A 22,685-nucleotide genomic window follows, 5' to 3' on the forward strand; every position below is an offset into this window, starting at 1 on the left:
TTTTGCAGGACACTGTATCATATTTATATTTACTGGGAAAAATTTATTTATCAACGTAATTTGATTTTGTAAATAAAATAAACAAACACCTTGACCTTATCACACGCACCCTTAAACCAAATTATAAGTTTGTCTCAATTATGACGATTCATGCGCACTAGTTTTTTCTATTTTCACTAATAATACATGAGTTAACAATTCACGTGAATACAATAGCTTCTGTCGCACGACTTGAAATAGAAAGTACATATATATAGATGACTTCCTTCGAATACACAATTAAAAGAACAAAATTGAGAATTCAGATCTTTGTGATCATTTCAGTTATAACTTCTAAACTGTCGATTATAATTTGCTTCGATAAGAGACTCGATGTAACGGGGGTGTAATTTCTTGCACCATCAAAGAAAAAAGAAGAAATTTACAACTGATTACAGTTGATACAGTAATTCCGCAAAAGAAAAGGGGAGCGTCCTTACTCTTTCATCGAACATCGCTATGCTATGGAATTGTTACCACCACAAAACCCTTTACGAAGAATTTAACAGTTGAACATGTTCTGTTATTGCATCAGGACATGACTGAGCTTGAAGAAGCTCTAAACGAGCAGAATGTGGCGTAAACTGCAATATGTAGTCTTCATCTGAAATCACAATATCGTTCACAAATAAACAAACGAAGGATTAGAGATCTGAAAAGCATTTCAAATGACGAGACACTAGAGAAGTTATACTCGTGTGCTTACTTTCTTTTACTGTCCCGTAGAGCCAGCACAAGACTTCATCTGCAAATGCTAAGCACACTCCACCCTACCACACCAACAGCCAGAAGACGTGAGACGTGAGAAACTGGAGCTTGATTACCAGGCATTTATGCATGTCGAAACAAAGAGATTAATTACCTGCCAGTAATTTTTCATTTTTACTCTGTGTGTAATATCTTTAGTTCTCAATCTTTCTGTGCGGACAAGACGACCAGCATCATCCCTACACAATTACAGATTCATAGGTTAACCTTGTGTCACTTGTCAAAAAATAACTGAAGAAATTTAACTTAGGTTGTAACCGGTCGCTGTAAGAACACACTAGCAATAAAAGATCATGAAGAAGATTTCTGAGCATTTCTTTTATTAAATGAGTAAAAATTTTCATCACTAAATACCAACAATCCCATTTTTTTTGGTGAGAAAACAACATTCTCATTATTGTTGAAAATTAATGTATAGACGAAAGAGAAGAATCTTGTAACACTAAGTTGCATAACAACAACTGACCGACCCAGTGTAATCCCATAAAAGTGAGGTCTGGGAATTTGGGGGATGTACATAGACCTTACCTCTAAGTTGCATAACAAATAAAAGAAAAAGAGCAAGATATGTCCCTCAAGCCTTAAAAAAGGAAAAGGAAAAGCAAAGACGGAAGATCACAGCATGTAAATTTACCTAAAACCAACAACAATATAAGGTACACCCGCGAGAAATGACTGGATCTGCAATAAAGAGAATATACATAAGCAAAGTAAATAGACAGCTAAAAAGCTTCAAACAAACGACAATCTACAAACAGTTTAAGTAAAAGTTGAAAGGAAAAATAAAAATATTAAGATATACTAGGTCTAGGCCGCATGTTGCAGGACTCAAACCTATGACCTAAGTCACAAATCCCTCAACCTTCGCCACTTGTACTAAGCCCTGAGGGCTGAAATATATGGGCACATTGACTTTTGCTAAATGAAGTATAATCTTTAAAACTATCACATTGATTCCTTGCTATATTTAACAGTGCTCTGTGAATTTACTAGATTCTGGATAAGTGATTGCATGAATCAATAATCAAGTTTGAATTGATCAAAGATAAAAACAATTTAAGTTTCGGACTTTTCTGAACTCGAGAGAAAAATTAGTACTCTCGCGGTCCCATTTCAACTATTATTTTGGCTGAAAAAGATCATCCTAGAATTCAAGACTGAAGTAGAAATGGTTTCCACTCCACCTTAAATGTTAAAAGTACTCCCTGTGTCCCACTGTTTGACTAGACACAAAGTTCAAGAAAGAAAACTTTTGATATTTGTGGTGTAAAACAAACCTCAGACGCGTGTCAATAAATCACAGAAAGGTGGCATACTTCTTGTGACAGACTAAGACAAAAAGTGTGCCAGATAAATTTAGTTCTATTTAATACTGCTCAGTACTCAAAAGGGATATAATAAATAGAGGTAACTTAATCTGATAGTTAAAATGGGGCTGTGGGAATATTTCTTAGCATCCACAATGAAACGGGATAAGACGGAAACCCATTACATGATGGCAGAAAGCAAAGCTTCACTAAATTTCCTTGTCTAGATAGAACTTCCCTAATTCATGCATATAAACTTAAATTTGGAGATGTCAACAACTCTAAGGAGGTCTGCATTTATCATATTTATCAATAGTTCCACCTTCTAGCACAAACTTAACGTTTCTGTTTCTTCTTCTTTTTTAACTTGGGAAAAATAACTCATACTGCTGATGTACTATTTCACAAGGACTGAAACCTTAACTCCTCAGTCCATCCAAAAAAGAACACTGTCTACTCAAGAAGAGAATTTATGTGATTGTTACTATAATACTTTCATCCCTATACACCTCCCCCCTCTTTCTTCCCTTTTCAATTATTTATTTGCCTCCTATCTCTTCTTTTTTCTTTTGGGTGCATATTTGTCTCCTATCTCACACATCTCTTAACGTAATTAAGTTTTCACTTGGAATAGCTTGCAACATAGAAAAACTTATCCTTGTGTGAATGTGTAATTGATTTGCCATTTAAAGCACACATAAATACGAATACGTATAAGATGCATGAAAGAATCTGCTAAAGAGTATGAAAGATGTGTTTCCATTGTCAATTACCCAAAACTTGAGCAATTTCTCCCTCTCGTATTTTTCCTCGGTATGATATTCCAGCTGTAAATAACAGAAATAAGGTATAAAGTTAAAAAACAGAAAAGAATGAAGAGGCAAAGAGATCCCAACAGGAAGGCATACCTCGCGACTAGTCTTTAATTCCACATAAAACCTCCTCCCATCATCAGTTGAATCACAGCAGTCCATTTCAGCCCCCATTAAAACACGATGTGCTCCTAATTTTGTCTTAACTACAGAACAAAACTCAACATTGGCATCAACATGATGTATCCCTTCTCCATCAGATCGCCTAGGATCTTCTGTTGCAAGGCTCTCGAAACAATATCCCCAGTAACACCTTGATTAAAGGAGCAATAAAAGAAGCCTTATTCAAACATGAAAAACATATTTAGTCAATGCTTCTACTACATAATAACAGATACTTTCTAAACAAACTTTCTTATAAGCAAAAAAAGTACCTTTTCTGAAAAAGCAGATTACGTTTTCATGTTGTCAAATTTTAAGTTGAATGGCTATTTTGATCATAATATAGTTTGTGACCAACTAGAATTACTTTTCAGTGTCACCCACATATACTAAATTCTTTCAACAAATTAAAAGAGAAGAATTTATTCCAACAGACTCTTCGTCATAAACAGTATAAAATGGATTATAAATTATTCATAGTACTGAATTCACTGAAGAACTTTGTAATTAGCAATTTATGTCAGCCAAATATTAATTAAAACAGAGGCAAGGATCCCAACATCATAGTTAAGCCAGCAAAAAGGAAAATAAAATGGGAAGATGGAGAAAAGGAGAGAAATTCTATCTGAACTCCCATCTTTAATCAGGAATATAGAAATCAGTAGCGCTTCAGTTTAGTGAGCCTTAAAGTTATTTTGGCTGGAGAGTTATTATAGGATCTAAACTCAGCCAACTAAAAATTATAAACCTTCTGAGACGGATCACATTATCCACAAAAAGTATGCACAGTTTCTCTAAAAAGCAAGAATTCAGGAAACATTCAAGAACCTTCTCCGGTCCAGCACACTCTGTGGCCGTTCTGGCAGTTTATGTACGTCAAGATACACAACCCCCTTTCTTTTGTGCACTCCCATTTCCCAAGGTTCATTCCTGAGATAAGCAGTAGCCATTATCTGCAAACAAAAAGGACACAAAGACGAGTGTTCACAGACTAAAGCATGATGTCAACTGAAAACTATAACTAGTTCTTGCCATCAAAGGCACCAAATGACCAGGTATATAAGTGAGTATTAATAATAATTTGTGCCAGTTAAAAAAACAGTTATTGCTGAAAAAATGAACTATTAATATATTGCAGCTTAATGATCTTCTCCATAATATCGAAGCATCAGTCAGAGGAGATTCAAAGTACCTTATTGAGGTTGTTGCGGTAAGTCTGACACAAGGAAAAGGGAAAAAGCAAACAACATTAAATCAATTGCCAAACACATGGAATTCTGATAACGAATAAAAAGAACAGAACTTTCTTACCACGAAATGCATTCTATCAAGTGGAATATTTTTATTCCTGATACTGGCCAATAAGTCGCCAAAACCTTGAGAACCCAAATCTTCCAAAGAGACATATCTGTCAGATTTTACACATGTGCAGGTAGAAAACAGAAGAACTCTGAGCCTAACCATCAAGCATCTAAAAGTTTCATATTCTCATATGTCATCCCTCTAGCATATACCTTTTTTCTCGGTAAAAGTGTCAAAACCTTGATTCAGGTCTGCCCCAACATCTTCAGTAATTAGACGCTTGAATAGCCTCTGATAATACAAAGGGAATGTGCTATTATGATTGGTCATTCTGGGGTTTGTATATTGAGATGTCATTGGGAAAAAAAAAAAGACAATGCTTACCAAGCTGCGATCATCAAAGTAGACATCTCCACCTTCAACTCGACTGAAGCACGCAAGTTCACATGGCTATTTATCCCATAAATTAATTATAATAAATTAGAAGAAAAACCAGTCATACATGCAATGGGTGTTAAAATGTCGAGGGACCAAGAAGGTCAGAATTTTTAAAGGATATGTAAGAGGGAAGGGGATCATACAACACCACAATCCATTCCTCCTCCAATCAGGAGCAGTCCACTCCACTTCATACATGTCATGACTAACAAGCAAAGTTTTTGCGGGAGAATGTAGTGTTTTATAGGATATGGTAAGGGACAAGTTGATCCCTTCAGCAGAGAATTATTAAAATTATTAAAAAATATATTTTAGGAAAAAAAAACAGTACATAGAGAATGAATGAACCTCTAGAACTAGAATAACTTAATTCGTTTAAATTACAAACTACTTAGCAGCAGTATGGAGTCCAAATGGAGCAGGAATAGATATGGTAGACCCACATAGCTGACCCCAACTAATTTGAGACTCAGGTGAAATTGTTGTTGTTTATACAGAATCGATGAACCCACTTGACACGATGGTTAAACCCCAGTACACCAACAAAAGCTTAATTTAAAGTTAAAGTAGTGCATTCGATCAGCCCAGGTAGCTTTAAATACAGCTTGGCAGAAGTCCATGTGCTTAGCTAGGGTAGTTTGGCAACAAAAAGGAGAAAACTAGGGAAAGAATCTACCTCTTGAAAAGCTATACATTTTCTTGCTAATGTTTCTTCACTCTTTGCAAACTTCAATTCAGACACAAAGCGTTCATCGCGATGGCCATTGAAAAACTTGGAACCATAACCACAGTTCTGCCTTGGGGGATAAGGTCCCGGTCGCGGAAGGATGCCGGCTCCTCTATCATTTTGCCAGCGACCCCGGCCAAATCCTCCTCTTGGTTGGTGGTTATTGTTACGTATAGGGGGTAAAACTGCAAAAGAGAATGAGAAAGAAGAGCTTAAACAACAATCAGTCGATCGATTTCTTTTCTGTAGAAAAAAGATCCTAGGGATATGGAGCCATAGGCTTTTCTTTTGAAGCTTCTCAAAAGCTAAATCACTGTTTCTCATAACACAATTAAGATCAGCATTCTTCTTTCACAGTTCCAAACCAATCACTAAATATTCAATTGTTCTTAGCTTACACAACACTGTGCCAATATAGGCACATGAGTATTAACTTATGTAGATTATATATGGACATTGAATAGATTTTTCACGAAGCAGCTAAGTCAAAACCATCAAGACGCTATTTAAATTCATGTACAATTCTACTTTAGATCTCTCATAAAACAGCAAGCATGACCCGTGTTGGCACTTTGAGTAACTTATGGTTTTGAACGGCAAGAGATTTTCTGCTTAGAATCATGAATATCCACAACTCTTTCATAGCTTTTCACTATGCCAATTCTCTTAAACAGCAGATTGAGTTCTCTGTGAGATTTCAAACTGACAATGAACGGCACATCACCAAATCCAGAAAAAACTCACTAGATGATACCTATCACTATAGCAATAAGCATTAACAAGCTACTTCAGTACCACATATCAATCAGAAGCACAACAACAAAATTTGCTAGGCAGCAACAATGGACCACATTCCATCGGAATCTATTTTGTTTCACAAATAGAATTATGCCATAAGAACAATCAGTTTCATCAAAAAAATCTAAATTATTCCAAATGTAAATGAATCAGCTTATGGCTTCTCTCTTCTACAGCAGAAATTCATGGATTGAAAAACATGAGCTGATAAAAATCCCTAGTTCACTTTTCTGCTCCCCAATTAAGAACTGGAGGCTTAAGAATCTGTAAACATCCTTCCTCTCGTCTGTTTCTTTGTGAAAAAAGTTCAAAAAACAAAGAACAAATGCATGTGTTATCCAGCATGACAACCAACCCATACAGAAACGCAAAATAGAAACAAAACAAACTCACTCCAAACCACACTAGAAACGAGAAAAGAATTTTCGGGGAAAAGGAAAAAACATTGTGTATTTGCTCGAAAGTCGAATAAATCGAAGTAACAGAAGCAAAATACTCCAAAGTTCCAAAATCAAACCGTTAGAAACATCCAAAATATCTACCAGAGCAAACAAAATGCAAGCTTAAATGGCTAAAATCAGCTGGAATCGTAGAAGCTAAGTGCTCAAAATAATCAAACAGAGCTAAAACATGCAAAGTTCCAAAATTTAACCCTCAAAAACATATCAAAATTACCCTCTGCTCTAAGACCAACCAAATCCCCAATCAAAATATCCCAAAAACAAGCTCAAGAGCTACCCTCTACCCTCAGAAAGTAGGGTAAGGTCTGCTTAACACTCTATCCTCTCCGAAACCCACTTATGGAATTACGTTGCAGTTGAGCTCAAAACCTAGAAATGAAGTGCTCAAATGACTGAAAAGTTTCAAACTTTAACCCTTCAAAACACTTCAGAAAAGAAAAATCATCTATCAAACCAATTTAACATTGCAGCAAAATGTTAACAAAAAAGGGACAAAATAAACAAATTACCAGGAACTGGGAAACGACTCTTGGAAAGTGTTTTAGCATAATCTTCGTTATCAGACCCAAAAAGGTCCTTATAATCATCATCATCCTCTTCATTCTGATGATACCCACTACTATTATTGTTATTATAATCGTTATTACTATGAGAAATCACTTCGCCAGTATCATCCTCATCTGCTTCTCTTTCACTACCACTTCCACTTCCACTACCACTACTTCTACTCCTATTAGACGATGAAGAACGCGAAGAAGAGCCCGATGAAGACGATGAAGATGCGGCGGCGCCGGCGGCGCCTGAAGAAGTAGATGATGATGACTGTGATGCTGAAGATGGTGATGATTGATTACTATCTTGCCGTTGCCTTTGTTCTTCTTCATCTTGGTGGTTTGAATAGTTTTCTTCTTCCTGTTGTTCGTCTTCATCATCTTCTTCTTCACCAAATAAACGTTTCAAGCGATTCGTCATCTTCGCCTCCATTGTAGAGGCGGTCGATTGGTGGTATAACGGCGGAGTTGGTGGCTGGTTGGCTGTTTTCCGATTTCGATCTTTGCGTAACAAATTGAGATGTTTTTGGGGAGTTTTTGGTATTTATTGAATGTACAAGGGGTATAGTGCAAATACTGAAAACTATGATCCATGGGCTTTGAAAAAACTTAAGGTTCAAAGGCCCAATTAGACATTTACATGATGGGCCATTTTGGGCACATTTTGATTTGGAAAAATTACATAAATTTATACATTTTAATAAATAATTACTGATTTTAGCAATATTTTTTATTTATTATCATTTATAGTAATACTATGTTAAATCTGCAATATCTATTAAAAATGAATTACGTATGCAATATATATAGTTATAATTGTTTTAAAAAATATATTATGTTTATTTGGTAAAAATTTGACACATTATATTACAAGTGTATTAAAATGTGTGATAAATGAATAAACTATCACTAAATTTTGTATTATATGTGAATAAAAAATTGTTCTTTGTAATATGAATTAAACTTGGATTATAAAAGAATTAAAAGTGATCAAGTGAAAAAGAAAAATAATTGCTATAAGTGATAAATATTTTTTATTATATTATATTTATATAAGTTTCCCTTTTGATTTTGCTTACGTAAATACTGAGTAACTATGTCCACAAACCTTACACGATGATCGATAAATAAATATGATATTCTTTTTTTTATAAGCACTTTGAGTTTCAAATTTCGCCGGGATTTTTAAGAAAGAATAGGAAGATAAATAAGTACTACAGTATAGCTATAGAATATATCATACAAACTTACTATAACACAACAAATATTACAAGTGGTTGCAACATATCTCGATGGAGAATAATGAATCTACGTGACAAAACCTACTAGCTCAAATATATATTTACGTATACATACATTGTTGATAAGTAATATGAGTATAATATATCACGACACAAAATACAGATTAAGTTTTACATAAAGATCTTAAATTAATATACCACGACATAGGATATTTGTTGAAAAATCCTGAATTAATATGTATCGTTGTAATTGGATGATGAATTGTTATACGAATGATGGAGAAAATAAAGGAAAATAATAAAAGGAAGAAGAGTTTGTACATAAATTCCATGAAAGTTGGGTAATTTAGGTGATGGTCAAATATATGAAAAGGATCCTAATTATCAGAAATGGATAATGTGGATTTGAGGATGTTAATTATAATCAAAATCAAGTATCTTAGATCAAACTCCATTAATTATTTTTAAGCTTGAGTAAACTGCATTAATTATTTTTAAGCTTGAGCAAATTAACTCCTTTTATGCCATGGAGTGTGGGCTACAAGACTAGATGGATATATATAGTCGTATTTCAGTGTTGGTTGATAAATTTTTGAGTATTTTATCTTTCTATAATTTCACTTTATATAATATTTACTTAGATATTTATAATTTTCAAAAATAAATACTAAAATTTAAAAAAAAAACACTTTATCTTAGATCTAAAATAACAAAAAGAAAACCTTATCCCCCGTCATATTTTTGGGATATTGGTGCCCTGTCATCCAAAAACTAGAATATATATATCATCTATACTAACGTAGTTACACGTGCCATAAGCTTATTCACCGACTCGACATCAGATCGATGGACAAGATTGTGCTAAACGTGTCCCTATTTAGTCTTCCGTTAGAGTGAAGGTCATATATACTTTAGTTTTTGGACGACATGGACACAAATATCTAAAAAGTATGATGGATGATATATGCATACCATTTACGATTGTTTTGAGATTTATTTATCTTTTTTTCCCTTTGTAAAGTGAAAATATTAAATAACAATTATTTTTTAATATAGACGGAATATAAATACTATTGAATATTACTATGGCCCTTTAAAACTGAAATTTGCCCCTCTATTTTTATGAAATGGCCTTTCTACATTGGAATAGTCATGGTCATCTATAAAATAATATTCTCTCACTCACTTCCCCTTTTAGAGTCGTAAACTAAAAGTCTGTTTAATATTATTGTTGATAAATTAAAAAATACTTTTAAAAGAATATATTTTTTAAAAAGTAAATTGTTTGGCTAATCAATAAAACTGTTTTAAAATATAAACAAAAGAAGAATTTTTATTATTATGGAGAAGCTCAAAAAATCTGTGAAAACCAAAAGAAGAAGAAGCAGTAAATTATTTATTTTGAGCAGAATATCCTTGTCATATATGTACGTATTTATCAATACATATATCACTTCAACAAAAACAATTTTTAACGGCTAGGAAGATAAGGCGTTAGCGGACCGACTTGACAGGACCCCCCTTTGCTCTATCTAACTTGGCGTGCGCTCCTTCCGGCCCTGCGAGAACATATTCGGACACGCGCGCTACTCATATCGACTTCCTCCCTTCATTCTTCTATTCAAGTGGGAGGAAAAAGACTTTTACGCTTTATGGTCTGAATTCAACGGATCTCAAATCGAATGTTAACACTAATAAAGAGTGTTAACGTCTTTATCGGAATTAGTTAAGTGTCATTAGAACTAATGTCGCTAAAGACTTTAGAGACATATATAAAGAATGACAGTTGCTGCTAAAAATACATATTGAGCGGCAATTAAGAATTAAATGCCGCTAATGGTCATTTTTGTTGTAGTGTATATCTAGTATTTATTTGTTTTTGTAGTGAATTTAATTTGTGAAATGATTTTAAATTAATTCTGTTTGATATTTTTAATTATATTTTAAATCATTGTATTTAAAAAATTATGTCAGTTTTAATTTATTTTTTATTTAGTTATGTGTAATATTGATAGAAAATTTGAATGTGTATATTATAATTTAATTAAAAAAATAATTAAAAATTATAATAAATATTTCTCTCTATAAATAATCTTATAAGAAGTACATTAATAACTTGTCCTTTTTCATAATTTGATTTTCAAAAATACTTTTTTAAAAATAGATTACCTAAACACATTTTACTGATCAAAAGCATTTTTCAAAAATCAAACACAAGTTGATTTTTTTTTCTTATAGCACTTTTATGAAAAGTTTATTTTAAAAATTACTTCTAAAAATATACCCTTTTTAGCATAATGCGAAAGAGACTCGAAATTATTACCATTGCTATACTTATTAATAAATCACCAACGAAACTGAATTTTTATTTATCTAGAAAACGATATAATTAAACATATATTTTTAGCTTAATTTTTATAGATAAAAATGAGACAATAATGATAAAATAGACGAATATAAAAGTCGAAAGAAATTTTTTAAGATTCTCGTCGTAGATACTCTATCGATGACAATTAACAAATTAGTGAAGATCAATAAAACAAAAAGTTGGTAGGTCATCCACTTTTTTCCATATATTTTTATTTGTTTGCATCAAAATATTTTATCGTATATTTTATTTATCATCAATAAACCCCAATAAAACTTTATAATAAGGATGGCTTGGAATAATATTCTATTAGGCCTAAAAATGTTGGCAATTGGGGATCCAATGCTCACCATCTAATGTATATTATAGTATTAATTTCTGGGCTTGAGACATGAAATAAGCCAATCACCTCACTATTTTTTTTTAAAAAAAAAAATTTAAGTTAAACTGACTATTTTATATGAAAAGAATAGAAGTCATGAAAATAAGTCAATCACCTTAATCTAAGTTAAGACTGATTATTAAATTAATAAGGAAAAAGATATTATTTTTTTCGTCTCAAAATTAATTTTTATTTTTGACTATACACTTACACTATACACTTACACTTCATGAACTTAGCAGTACTCTATTTTTGAGATCATTTATTAGACGGGGGATAGTTTAGTGAATTACGTATTGTATTTATTACTCCCTCTGTTTTTATTTATTTGTCCGTATTTTTCCTTTTCGTTATTCGTATTTACTTGTCCATTTTGACAAGTCCCAGCGCGCACCTTGGCTTCATGCTTCAAAAATTTTAAGACTGCATCACTATATTCAAATTCAAGCAAAGTATTGCTATAAATTATTTCAAACTCAAGGAATATTTTGCGGAATTTGAACTTTTGAACATTCAACCTCTACAGATTTTTCATAAATATCATAAATAAATTATGTATCATTAATTAGAAAAAGCGATTTCATAAGTGAAATAATGATAAAACATTTAAGTTTGATATATATGTAAATTTTAAAATAGATATTATGAGTGAAATATATATATTCATGAGGTTAAATACTTAAAAGACTCAAAGTCTTAGGATTTCGCATGAAGCTAGATACAGAAAGGGGCGTAACCATTTTTTACCGTGGGATGCACGTGTATCTGGTAACTTCCAAAAAATCATATGTATATATGTATGTCTATTTTAAAAAAACTGGTAGAAACGAAGATATAGTTAACAGTGTACTCATAAAAAAATATAAAAGTACTCTTGTGCAATGGGTAGAAGGTTGAAATACCATCCTCTAGACTAGGGTTCAAATCCCACCTAAACCTATTTTTATTTTGTGTTTTATATTTAAGTTATGTTTATATTGGTACGCCCAAAACCTCTATCATGATTGAAATAAGTACATATGTATATATTGTATTCATGTATAAAAATAGGGCCTTAATTTGTTGTATCACATAATTTTTTCATCTATTTTTGCTTGTTCTATATCGTCCTTAACCATATTTACCTTTTAAATTTTAATGCTCATGAGAGTACAGATCAATTCAGTTCTCGCCACCCTAAGGAAGCTCTAATTTTTCTAAATAATACATATACAGAAACAAATATATATTTGAAAACTAAGACGATAAACAAATCTTCCATCTAGAAGATGGAGCTAGAGTATCGATTACATGTTCAACAGAACACAGTGACTTAAATTGAAAGTCTTGTACTTCTATCAAGAAATACACTTGATATGTATAACAATATTTTTTTTAATCCGATAAGTAGTATTTTTTAAATTCTGAATCTGCCTTATCTGTCGCGGGTTAATGTAATTAGACGAGAGATAGTAGATGAATTGTTTGAGCTTGAGGTTGCTCGGATTCACATTATTTGTATCAATGTATATAACACAAAAAAAAATTGTTATACGTAAAGATATACATGAGATATAAAGTGGTATAGAGTAATATAACTATTACACATAAATATACACGAATTTAAACCCATCGTAACCACCAAAATCATGCCAAATCCTGTCCAAATAAATGAGTTTAAATTTCAGATATTTGACCCATTGGGCCATGCAATTTGGACTTCAAATTTGAAGTTTCGATTTGAAATTTGTGTTGGCACTTGGCTAATGACATTTGAATAAAAATTTAAACTTCAAATTTTGATTCCTAACACAAGTTTTCCTTAAAGATGTCGATTTTAAATTTGTGATTTCAATTATTTTTGTTTTATAATTTAAAACTTGGCACATAAGTTTATATTTCATAAAAGTAATAATTTTAATTTTAATTCTACGAAAAGAAAAATAAAGCAGACTCATTCTCGATATGAAGATATTGTTTGTATCACGTGAGAGGATTATATCAAAAATAGTTAATTTGTTACTATTGTTCATTTACTGAGCTACTCAAAATCTTTATAAAATTATGTGTATCTGAATATTTGTCATAACATATAATGTAATCGTAAATTTCAGCTTTATCAATGGAACAATTACATTCATTTCACCAAACACTCTAGCATATGAAATCCTCTCCAAGTTTTGAGGTACTCTATTTGGATGGTTGTTATGTATTGTATTGTATGTATCGTATTGTATTATTTTAATGAATGTAATATTTGAATATATTATATAATTTTCTGTCATTGTATAATGTTAAATATCAATAATTTTAAGAAAGCACTTATAAAAAAGTAAATACATGGTAAACTTACTGTAAAACAGTAAGGTGAAGGATTAAAAATGAGACTTTTCATTCCAAAGAAATCGTTATTTAAAATGACTTTTTATTATTACCTAACAATAAACTTAACAATACAATATATACAACAAAATTTGGGTTTTGTCTATATGTATATTTTATGCTAGTTTCAAGCTTTGAGCTTATTCTTAGTTTCGTTAAAGTAATTATATATCCTTCCACTTAATTAAGTAACTTGAATGTGCAATTAATTAGCTTCTAAATCTCTCTTAACGCATGCATAATTCATTATTCAAAAAATAAAAATGACTCAAGAGGAAAATTTGCCACAATCAAATAGAATAAAATAAAATAATTATTATGAATAAATAAAAGTGGAACTTCAAGCACATAATAAAATAAAGAATAGTAAAACAAAAATACTATGGAGATTCGAGATGTTGATTAACGATAAACATGAGCTAATTTTTTTTTTAAGAAACTCAAAGTCACAAATATATAAATAGAGAGAGTCAACAATATTTTTTTCTCTAAATATAATTCTAATTGATAAAGGACTCAAAGAATTTAAGCACAATAACCAGTGCAATTCGTGCAACTGTCGGTAGGGTTCAAATAAAGTAAAATTTATTTCAACTCTAAAATAAAAGGTATTTTGAATGAATTAATGTGGTCCATAGGTATTTAATAACGACCCTACGTTTTTTAGCTAAAATTTAAGAGAGAAAAACACAATTTAAACCACTGTTGCTGCGAGAAATTTTGTATAAGCGATGTCCTTTAAAATCCTTACATAATTATATGGTTAACTATTTTTGTTGTATCGTTTCAATTTACCTAATATGTCTAAAAAGACGATCTTTAAGAACTCATTTGATAAAATGTAATAAAGAATTTGTTCACCTAGATGATATAGAAAAAGCCAATAGAAATGGAATACCCATACCTTAAAATTCTATAGGAATTGGAGGTTCTAATATGGTTCAAAGTGTATTAAATATGACTAGCTCAGTCGGCCGAAGCACACACCTCACATATAGTAAAGAAAAAGATCGTATAAATTTAGTTAAAATAAATGTTATTTGTGGTTTGCCTTTTTCATTTCTTCAATATATTGAAGAAATTAAAATCGATTCTTATATAGCAACAAAAATAAGCTCTATTTTATAATTTTATGAAATATGTCATAAATAATGAGTGTCACTTTAGATAATGCTTTGAATAATTTAAAAATAATTAATTATTTAAAATGTAGACTTTCTCTAATCGATAATGATTCTTTTCATATTAAATGTACCGCACATATTTATAATTTGATAGTAAGAAAATGATATTTCTCAATTTGAAATATTTTGTAAAAAAAAATTAGATTTGTATATAGTTCAATAAAATCCGATTCTAATAATAAGGATCAATTCAAATACCAAATCTAATAAAATCGTCAAGTTGATCCGATCCTGTCCAATTGACAGCCTTACTAATAATAATGATAGCAGATACAAAGCTAGCAAATCTAGATATTTTTCGTTTTGTTCTTTTAACCGTCAAAATATAGGCACTTAGAATTAGATATTTTGCACAATGTGAACATCTTAATCTCTAAAAAAATATTTAAAAAAATATATTTTTGTTCATTTAATAGAGTTTAAGAATATTTTTTATTCTTTTTTCGTTTATCATTCTGATCGAATAATTATAATTTTATAGAATTTTACGAGAAAATCATTTTTTGGTTTTCTTCTTTGTATTTACTCACGTTCATCTCCCTCAAGGTAAATAAAGAAACAAGGGCCAATAAATTAAATAATGATTAATTAATTAAATGGATTACAACTTGATCAAAGAGCTTTAGCGACATAAATTTAATTAAAATGTGTGAAATGAATAACAAAATTACATACCTTTGATTAATTTCTAGGGGATGTAGACAAATTAAAATTGTGAAAAAATAATACAAAGAAAAAAGTGTATAACACACAAATAAAATACATAATTTGCCCACCCTGTTTCCGATCAAAAAAAGCGTACAATATTTCAAAAGTAAAATTCATACTGAACAATTTTACGAAAACATTATGAAAGAAAAAAATGACGACTTTATTGCTCATGAAGTCTTGAGCAACCCTTGACGAACGTAATGTACCTCAAGTCATAAATTAATTTCTAGTGGATGTAGACAAAATTGTGAAGAAAAAAATAGAGGGAAAAGGATAGAACACACAAACAAAATACATAATTTGCCCACCCTGCTTTCGATCAAAAAGAGCGTGAAAGACTTTGAAAGTGCATTCACACTTTGATTCGTGAACAACTTCACGAGACCATTCTGATAGAGGAAAATGATGTATGTCTATGTATTTATCTTGATCAACCCTTAAACGAACGCAACAAAAATTACTCGATACCTGTGTCAGTGCCATCTGTGATAGTAGGTTGTGTCCTGTGAATTGGTAGTAGGTAATTCTCATCATTGTTATCAAGTTGAGCACAGATAAAAATTGTAAGGACAGGAATTGTTGAGAGTATGTGAAGAGTCCATTCACATAAATTAGAAATCCAATTAGGGCAAGACATGAACAATAAAGAAAATAAAATAATAATGAACAAAATATACCAAAACAACACTTGTGGGAGTAAAAGTGTGATTATACATAAGATTTTAAAGAACTTGGAAAAAGTTCCAAATTGTATTTTTATATTTATAGGACGATTAGAATAATTAGTCATGTGGATTATTCTAATAGAAATGATGGAGAAAATAAAGGAAAGTGATATGAGTAAAAGAATTTTATTTATGTGTATGATGAAACTAAATAATATTGGATCAAAATCATAATATAATAATAAATGGAAAGGATCCCAATCAGAAGAAGTGGATTTGAAGATGTTAATTAGCATCAAAATAATATACCTCAAGTCGAAGATTCTCATGACTAGTTACCCTTATATTTTTTAACCAGCTACAGAGAGATGGATTGTTTTTGATTGATCCTCGACAAATAATTCAAGAACTGTCGAAGAAATATATTCTGAGTTCAATCTATTGATTAAATTATTGTTGATTCCTATCTCTCTCTCTCTCTTTCTCTCTCTATATATAATAAGAGGAAAAAAGAGGAGCTTAGGGTTAAATTTCATTATTTATAAAAGGGGAACTTTTTTTAAAAAAAATTACGATAAAGGGAATAAAAGAGGAGCTTGGATCAAATTTTAGAATTTACAGAGAGTGAACTTAGGGTTATATTTCATTATTTATAAAAGGGGAACTTTCTTTACAAAAATTACGATAAAGGGAATAAAAGAGGAGCTTGGATCAAATTTTAGAATTTACAGAGAGTGAAATTTATTATTTAAAATTACAAAAGAGAAAGAAAAGACGATAATTAACTATGTAAAATATTCTAATAACATATTAAAATTTTAGCTCAAAATTTTATATGTGTTCACATAATTGGGACAAGAAATAATATATATTATTTAAAATTTATATAAAAAGTATTATAAATAATAAAAATTAATAATTCAAAATATTTAAATCAAGACAAATGTATTAACATATACTGAGTTCGTATTTACACATAAAGTTGCGGAAACTTCAAAGATCTAAAGATAGACGCGTAAAACACACAAAATCAACCTTTTTAGGTTGACTTAATAGGGACGACCAACCTGTTTCTTTCATCCCAACACCATATAGCTTGTATGACTAGGGTATGTTTGGTATTTATTAGCTTTTGCCTCTTAAAATTTTTGTATGGTACTCTATTTTTCGATTCTATTTTCTATATTTCACTCTTCAAATATAGAGTTTTTTTAAAAAAAAATTAGATAATTAACTCTAACTCAATTCTCTATTTTTTTTACTTTCTAAAAAAATGATATTTTTTTCTTTCCTCAATATTATATTATGATTTGTATTCAAATTTTACTTTTCTATTTCAAATTATCACCCTATAATCTATATAATTTTCATGTAATATAAAATTTATTCTCATCAAATCCTTCATTTTATAAAATAATATTTTATTCTAAATTTTTAAATAACATATATTGCAACAAGTAATATATATAACATATATAAACGAACAATTCAAATCAAAAATGAAATCATTGATGAATGCAATTGTCACGACCCAAACCTGGTTGCGACTGACACCCACACTTACCCTCCTATGTGAGCGAACCAACCAATCTAACCTTAACATTTCAATATAATATCAACAGAAAGTAATGCGGAAGACTTAAACTCATTAAATAAAGACCAATTCATTAACATCTAAAATTCAACATCTATTATTCCCCAAAATCTGGAAGTCATCATCACAAGAACATCTATGATCAAATGACTAAACTAAGAGTATTCTAAAAGCTAAAAATACATAAGAAGCTAGTCCATGCCGGAAGTTCAAGGCATCAAGACTTGAAGAAGAAGATCCAGTCCAAGCTAGAAGCATTAGCTCACCCTGAATTTCCGATTTAGTAAGACTGGCTTGAATTACTGTTGAGTTGAAGACGATGGCACGTTTGCTGCACTCCACAAATAAACAAGAAGAAAACATAAAAGTAGGGGTCAGTACAAAACACGGGTACTGAGTAGATATCATCGGCCAACTCAAAATAGAAATCAATATATATACCAAGTAATATCATAAATCAACTATGATACTCAACATGTAGCAACAACAAATACTATATCATTAACAATTACCGTCAAGTTCACACATGAGGACTCAAGCCTCAATACCATACTCATTTGGGAATCATGTTCATTAGATTGAGTATATTAACATCTTTCAAGATTCATTATCTTTATTTCTCTTGTGTCGGTACGTGACACTCCGCTCCCTCAATATTCATTAATCCTCTTTTGTCGGTACGTGACACTCCGATCCCCTAAATCTATGTGTCGGTTCGTGACACCCGATCCCCTAAATTTATGTGTCGGTTCGTGACACCCGATCCCCTAAATCTACGTGTCGGTTCGTGACACCCGATCCCTTAATACTACGTGTCGGTTCGTGACACCCGATCCCCTAATACTACGTGTCGGTTCGTGACACCCGATCCCCTAATACTACGTGTCGGTTCGTGACACCCGATCCCCTAACTCTACGTGTCGGTTCGTGACACCCGATCCCCTAATTCTACGTGTCGGTTCGTGACACCCGATCCCCTAATCTCCTTCCATCAATTCATCAAGCCTTCTTTCTTACCAAGGCATCATCAATCCCATTATTTTAGTTCATCACGCCTTCTTTTATACCAAGGCCTCATTATTAACAAAGAGATTAGTATTTTGCAAGATTTGGGATTCAATAACTTCATCATGCTTATATAATCACAATTATATAATTACATTCATGCAAGCATACAATTAAGCACATAGCAAGGTTTACAATATTAACAATACATATCATTCTCTATTAAGAGTTTACTACGAATATCGTAAGAGAAACCATAACCTACCTCCACCGAAGAATTGAAATCAAGCAAGTTAATCCTAAAAGCTTGGTGTTTTCCTCTTCTTCTTCCTCGTTCGACTCTCTCTCTCTCTCAATCGATCAATCTATCTCTCGCTTTTCTTTTCTCTTTTCTTATTCAAAATCCTCTTTCTTTTACCCCAAATTAACATATAATTAAGAATAAAAGATGGCAATAATACCCCACTAATTAACTTAGGGTTACCTCTTTTAACCCCCAAGAATTTGAGTTATTAATATAAACCCACGAAATCTATAATTAAGGAAAGAATAGTCCCAAACGTCCCTTAAAACGTGTAAGGAAATCCGATTCTGCCTGGGATTTGCGCAACCTGTGACGGGCCGTCGTGCCTGCGACGGTCCGTCCTGCAGGTCGTCGCAGAGTTCAGAGACCCAATATTTCCACCAAGGGTCTGTGACGGTCCGTCACACCTGTGACGGTCCGTCCTGCCATTCCGTCACAAAGTTCAGAGAGTCGATTTTCAGTACCCAATTTCAGATTTCCTAAGTGTTTTGAAACGAGACCCTGCGACGGTCCGTCGTGCCCATGACGGTCCGTCGTGGGGTCCGTCGCTTCTGCCAGTTTTTCCAGAAATAAAGTCTGCTGATCAAAACGACTAAACGGGTCGTTACATTAGATACCAATTTACCCATCGTTCATCCCCGAACGATCAAAAGAAGGAAAACAAGGGCGAAAAGGAGTACCTGAATCTTTAAACAGATGTGGGTATCTTTCTCGCATACCGCCTCCTTCTCCCAAGTGGCTTCTTCAACCGGTCGATTCTTCCATTGCACCTTGATGGATGCAATCTCTCTTGACCTCAACTTGCGAACTTCTCTATCTAAAATAGCAACAGGCTCCTCCTCATAAGATAAGTTCTCATCAAGCAAAACTGAATCCCAACGGATAATGTAGTTTCCATCCCCATGGTATCTTTTCAACATCGACACATGGAATACCGGATGTACTCCGGACAGCCCTGGAGGCAAGGCTAACTCATAAGCCACCTCCCCCACTTGCTTAAGTACTTCAAATGGTCCAATGTACCTTGGACTTAGTTTACCCCTTTTACCAAACCGCATCACCCCTTTCATGGGTGAAACTTTCAACAAGACTTGTTCACCTTCCATGAACTCTAAGTCTCTAACCTTTCGATCTGCATATTCTTTTTGTCTACTTTGCGCCGCTAGAAGCTTTTCTTGAATAGACCTCACTTTTTCCATCGAATCCCTCAAGAGATCAGTACCCCAAGGTCTGACCTCGAACGCATCAAACCAACCAATGGGAGACCTACATCTCCTACCATACAATGCTTCAAATGGGGCCATATCAATGCTTGAGTGATAGCTATTATTGTATGAAAACTCCACTAAGGGTAAGAAGCTATCCCAATGACCACCAAACTCTATCACACACGCACGAAGCATATCCTCCAACACTTGAATCGTTCGCTCAGACTGACCATCGGTCTGGGGATGGAACGCAGTACTAAGGTCCAACCTAGTACCCAATTCTGCATGCAATGTTTTCCAAAACTTAGAAGTAAACTGCGTACCTCTATCTGATATGATGGATAGTGGAACCCCATGCAATCGCACCACTTCCGAGATGTAAAGTTTGGCTAACTTTTCTGCATTGTAAGTCACCTTGACCGGAATGAAATGAGCAGATTTAGTTAACCTATCAACAATCACCCAAATGGAGTCATACTTACCCATTGTCTTCGGAAGACCAACCACAAAATCCATTGCAATTCTTTCCCACTTCCATTCCGGAATGGGCATTCTCTGAAGTGTTCCTCCGGGCCTTTGGTGTTCATACTTTACTTGTTGACAGTTTGGACATTTGGCAATAAAATCCACAATGTCACGCTTCATTCTACTCCACCAAAAGTGTTGCTTTAGGTCACGATACATCTTGGTTGCACCCGGATGTATCGAATACCTCGAACTATGAGCCTCTGTCAGAATAGTGTTGATCAAATCATCGACGCGGGGTACGCATACCCTTCCCTTGATCCTCAAAACACCTTCCTCATCGATTTGTGCTTCCTTAGCCTCTCCTCGCAATACCTTATCTTGGATTCTGCGCAGTTTCTCATTATCGAACTGTCTTCCCTTAATTTTGTCAAGAAAGGAAGATCTTGCCTCCACCGAAGCCAACAATCCTCCCTTCTCATTTACTTCTAATCTCATCAAGTCATTAGCTAGAGTTTGAACCTCTCTAGCCAATGGGCGTCTAGAAGCTTGCAAGTGAGCTAGACTTCCCATGCTTCCCGCCTTTCTACTTAAAGCATCCGCTACAACATTCGCCTTCCCCGGATGATACAAGATAGTGATATCGTAGTCCTTTAGTAACTCCATCCATCTCCTCTATCTTAAGTTCAAATCTTTCTGAGTAAAGACATACTGTAGGCTACGATGATCCATATAGATCTCACACTTAACCCCATATAAATAGTGCCTCCATTGTTTTAATGCAAACACTACCGCAGCCAATTCCAAATCGTGGGTCGGATAGTTACGTTCATGCACCTTTAATTGCCTTGAAGCATAAGCAATCACACTCTTCTCTTGCATTAGTACTGCACCCAAACCAGAATAGGATGCATCACAATAAACAATGAAGTTCTTACCCTCTACTGGCAAGGTAAGGATAGGTGCGGTAGTCAACAAAGTCTTGAGCTTCTGAAAGCTTTCCTCACATTCATCCGACCATACAAATGGGACATTCTGCTTAGTCAAGTTCGTCAATTGGGAGGCGATAGAAGAGAATCCCTTGACAAATCGGCGGTAGTAGCTAGCTAACCCAACAAAGCTCCTTATTTCTGACACATTAGTGGGTCTTACCCAATTCTTCACTGTCTCAATCTTAGAAGGATCCACCATCACTCCATCCTTAGAAACCACGTGCCCCAAGAAGGACACCGCATCTAGCCAAAACTCACACTTAGAGAACTTGGCATAAAGCTTTTTCTCCCTCAACATTTCCAATACCATTCTCAAATGCTCTTCATGTTCCTTCTTGCTCTTTGAATATACCAATATATCATCAATAAATACGATCATGAAGAGGTCCAAATATGGCTTAAAAATCCCGTTCATCAAGCTCATGAACGCAGCAGGGGCATTCGTAAGACCAAAGGACATCACTACAAATTCGTAATGCCCATACCTCGTTCGAAAAGTAGTCTTTGGCACATCCGTTGCTCGTATTTTCAATTGATGATAATTGGATCTCAAGTCAATCTTAGAGAAGACAGAAGCACCTTGTAACTGATCGAACAAATCATCAATGCGGGGAAGAGGATACTTGTTCTTTATGGTTACCTTGTTTTGTTGTCTGTAGTCTATACACATTCGAAAACTCCCATCCTTCTTCTTTACAAACAAAACCGGAGCACCCCAAGGAGTTGCACTTGGTCTAATGAAGCCTTTGTTCAATAACTCTTGAAGTTGTGCTTTTAACTCTCTTAACTCCGCGGGAGCCATTCTATAAGGGGGTATAGAAATGGGGCGAGTACCGGGTT

The 22,685-nt window shown here is 33.1% G+C and overlaps 1 protein-coding gene and 1 long non-coding RNA gene across 2 annotated transcripts; both read right to left on the reverse strand.

Moving 5' to 3' along the window:
• Positions 1-231: 231 nt before the first annotated feature.
• On the reverse strand, positions 232-7,902 carry LOC101250912 (NAD-capped RNA hydrolase DXO1). Its single transcript, XM_004245786.5, has 13 exons — positions 7,324-7,902; positions 5,505-5,740; positions 4,775-4,840; positions 4,603-4,681; positions 4,400-4,479; positions 4,281-4,304; positions 3,917-4,041; positions 3,023-3,239; positions 2,888-2,941; positions 1,442-1,488; positions 902-986; positions 746-809; positions 232-643 (listed from the first exon to the last, which is right to left on the reverse strand). The coding sequence occupies exons 1-13, from the start codon at positions 7,796-7,798 to the stop codon at positions 531-533; spliced, it is 1,665 nt and encodes a 554-aa protein (XP_004245834.1). The 5' UTR covers positions 7,799-7,902; the 3' UTR covers positions 232-530.
• A 7,568-nt stretch (positions 7,903-15,470) lies between these two features.
• LOC101250721 (uncharacterized) lies at positions 15,471-16,792 on the reverse strand. Its single transcript, XR_183038.5, has 2 exons — positions 16,587-16,792; positions 15,471-16,115 (listed from the first exon to the last, which is right to left on the reverse strand). It is a non-coding gene; the product is annotated as an uncharacterized lncRNA (long non-coding RNA).
• Positions 16,793-22,685: the final 5,893 nt, after the last annotated feature.

Source organism: Solanum lycopersicum, chromosome 8 (assembly GCF_036512215.1).
Source record: "Solanum lycopersicum chromosome 8, SLM_r2.1".
NCBI lineage: Eukaryota > Viridiplantae > Streptophyta > Magnoliopsida > Solanales > Solanaceae > Solanum > Solanum lycopersicum.

Excerpts from the sequence above, each read along its gene's own strand:
- LOC101250912 (XM_004245786.5), bottom strand. The coding sequence starts at position 7,798 with ATGGAGGCGAAGATGACGAATCGCTTGAAACGTTTATTTGGTGAAGAA. Across the intron at positions 4,480-4,602 it reads CACTTTTACCGAGAAAAAAG|ATTTGGGTTCTCAAGGTTTT; the intron begins GTATATGCTAGA and ends TCTCTTTGGAAG. Across the intron at positions 810-901 it reads AAATGAAAAATTACTGGCAG|GGTGGAGTGTGCTTAGCATT; the intron begins GTAATTAATCTC and ends TTGGTGTGGTAG.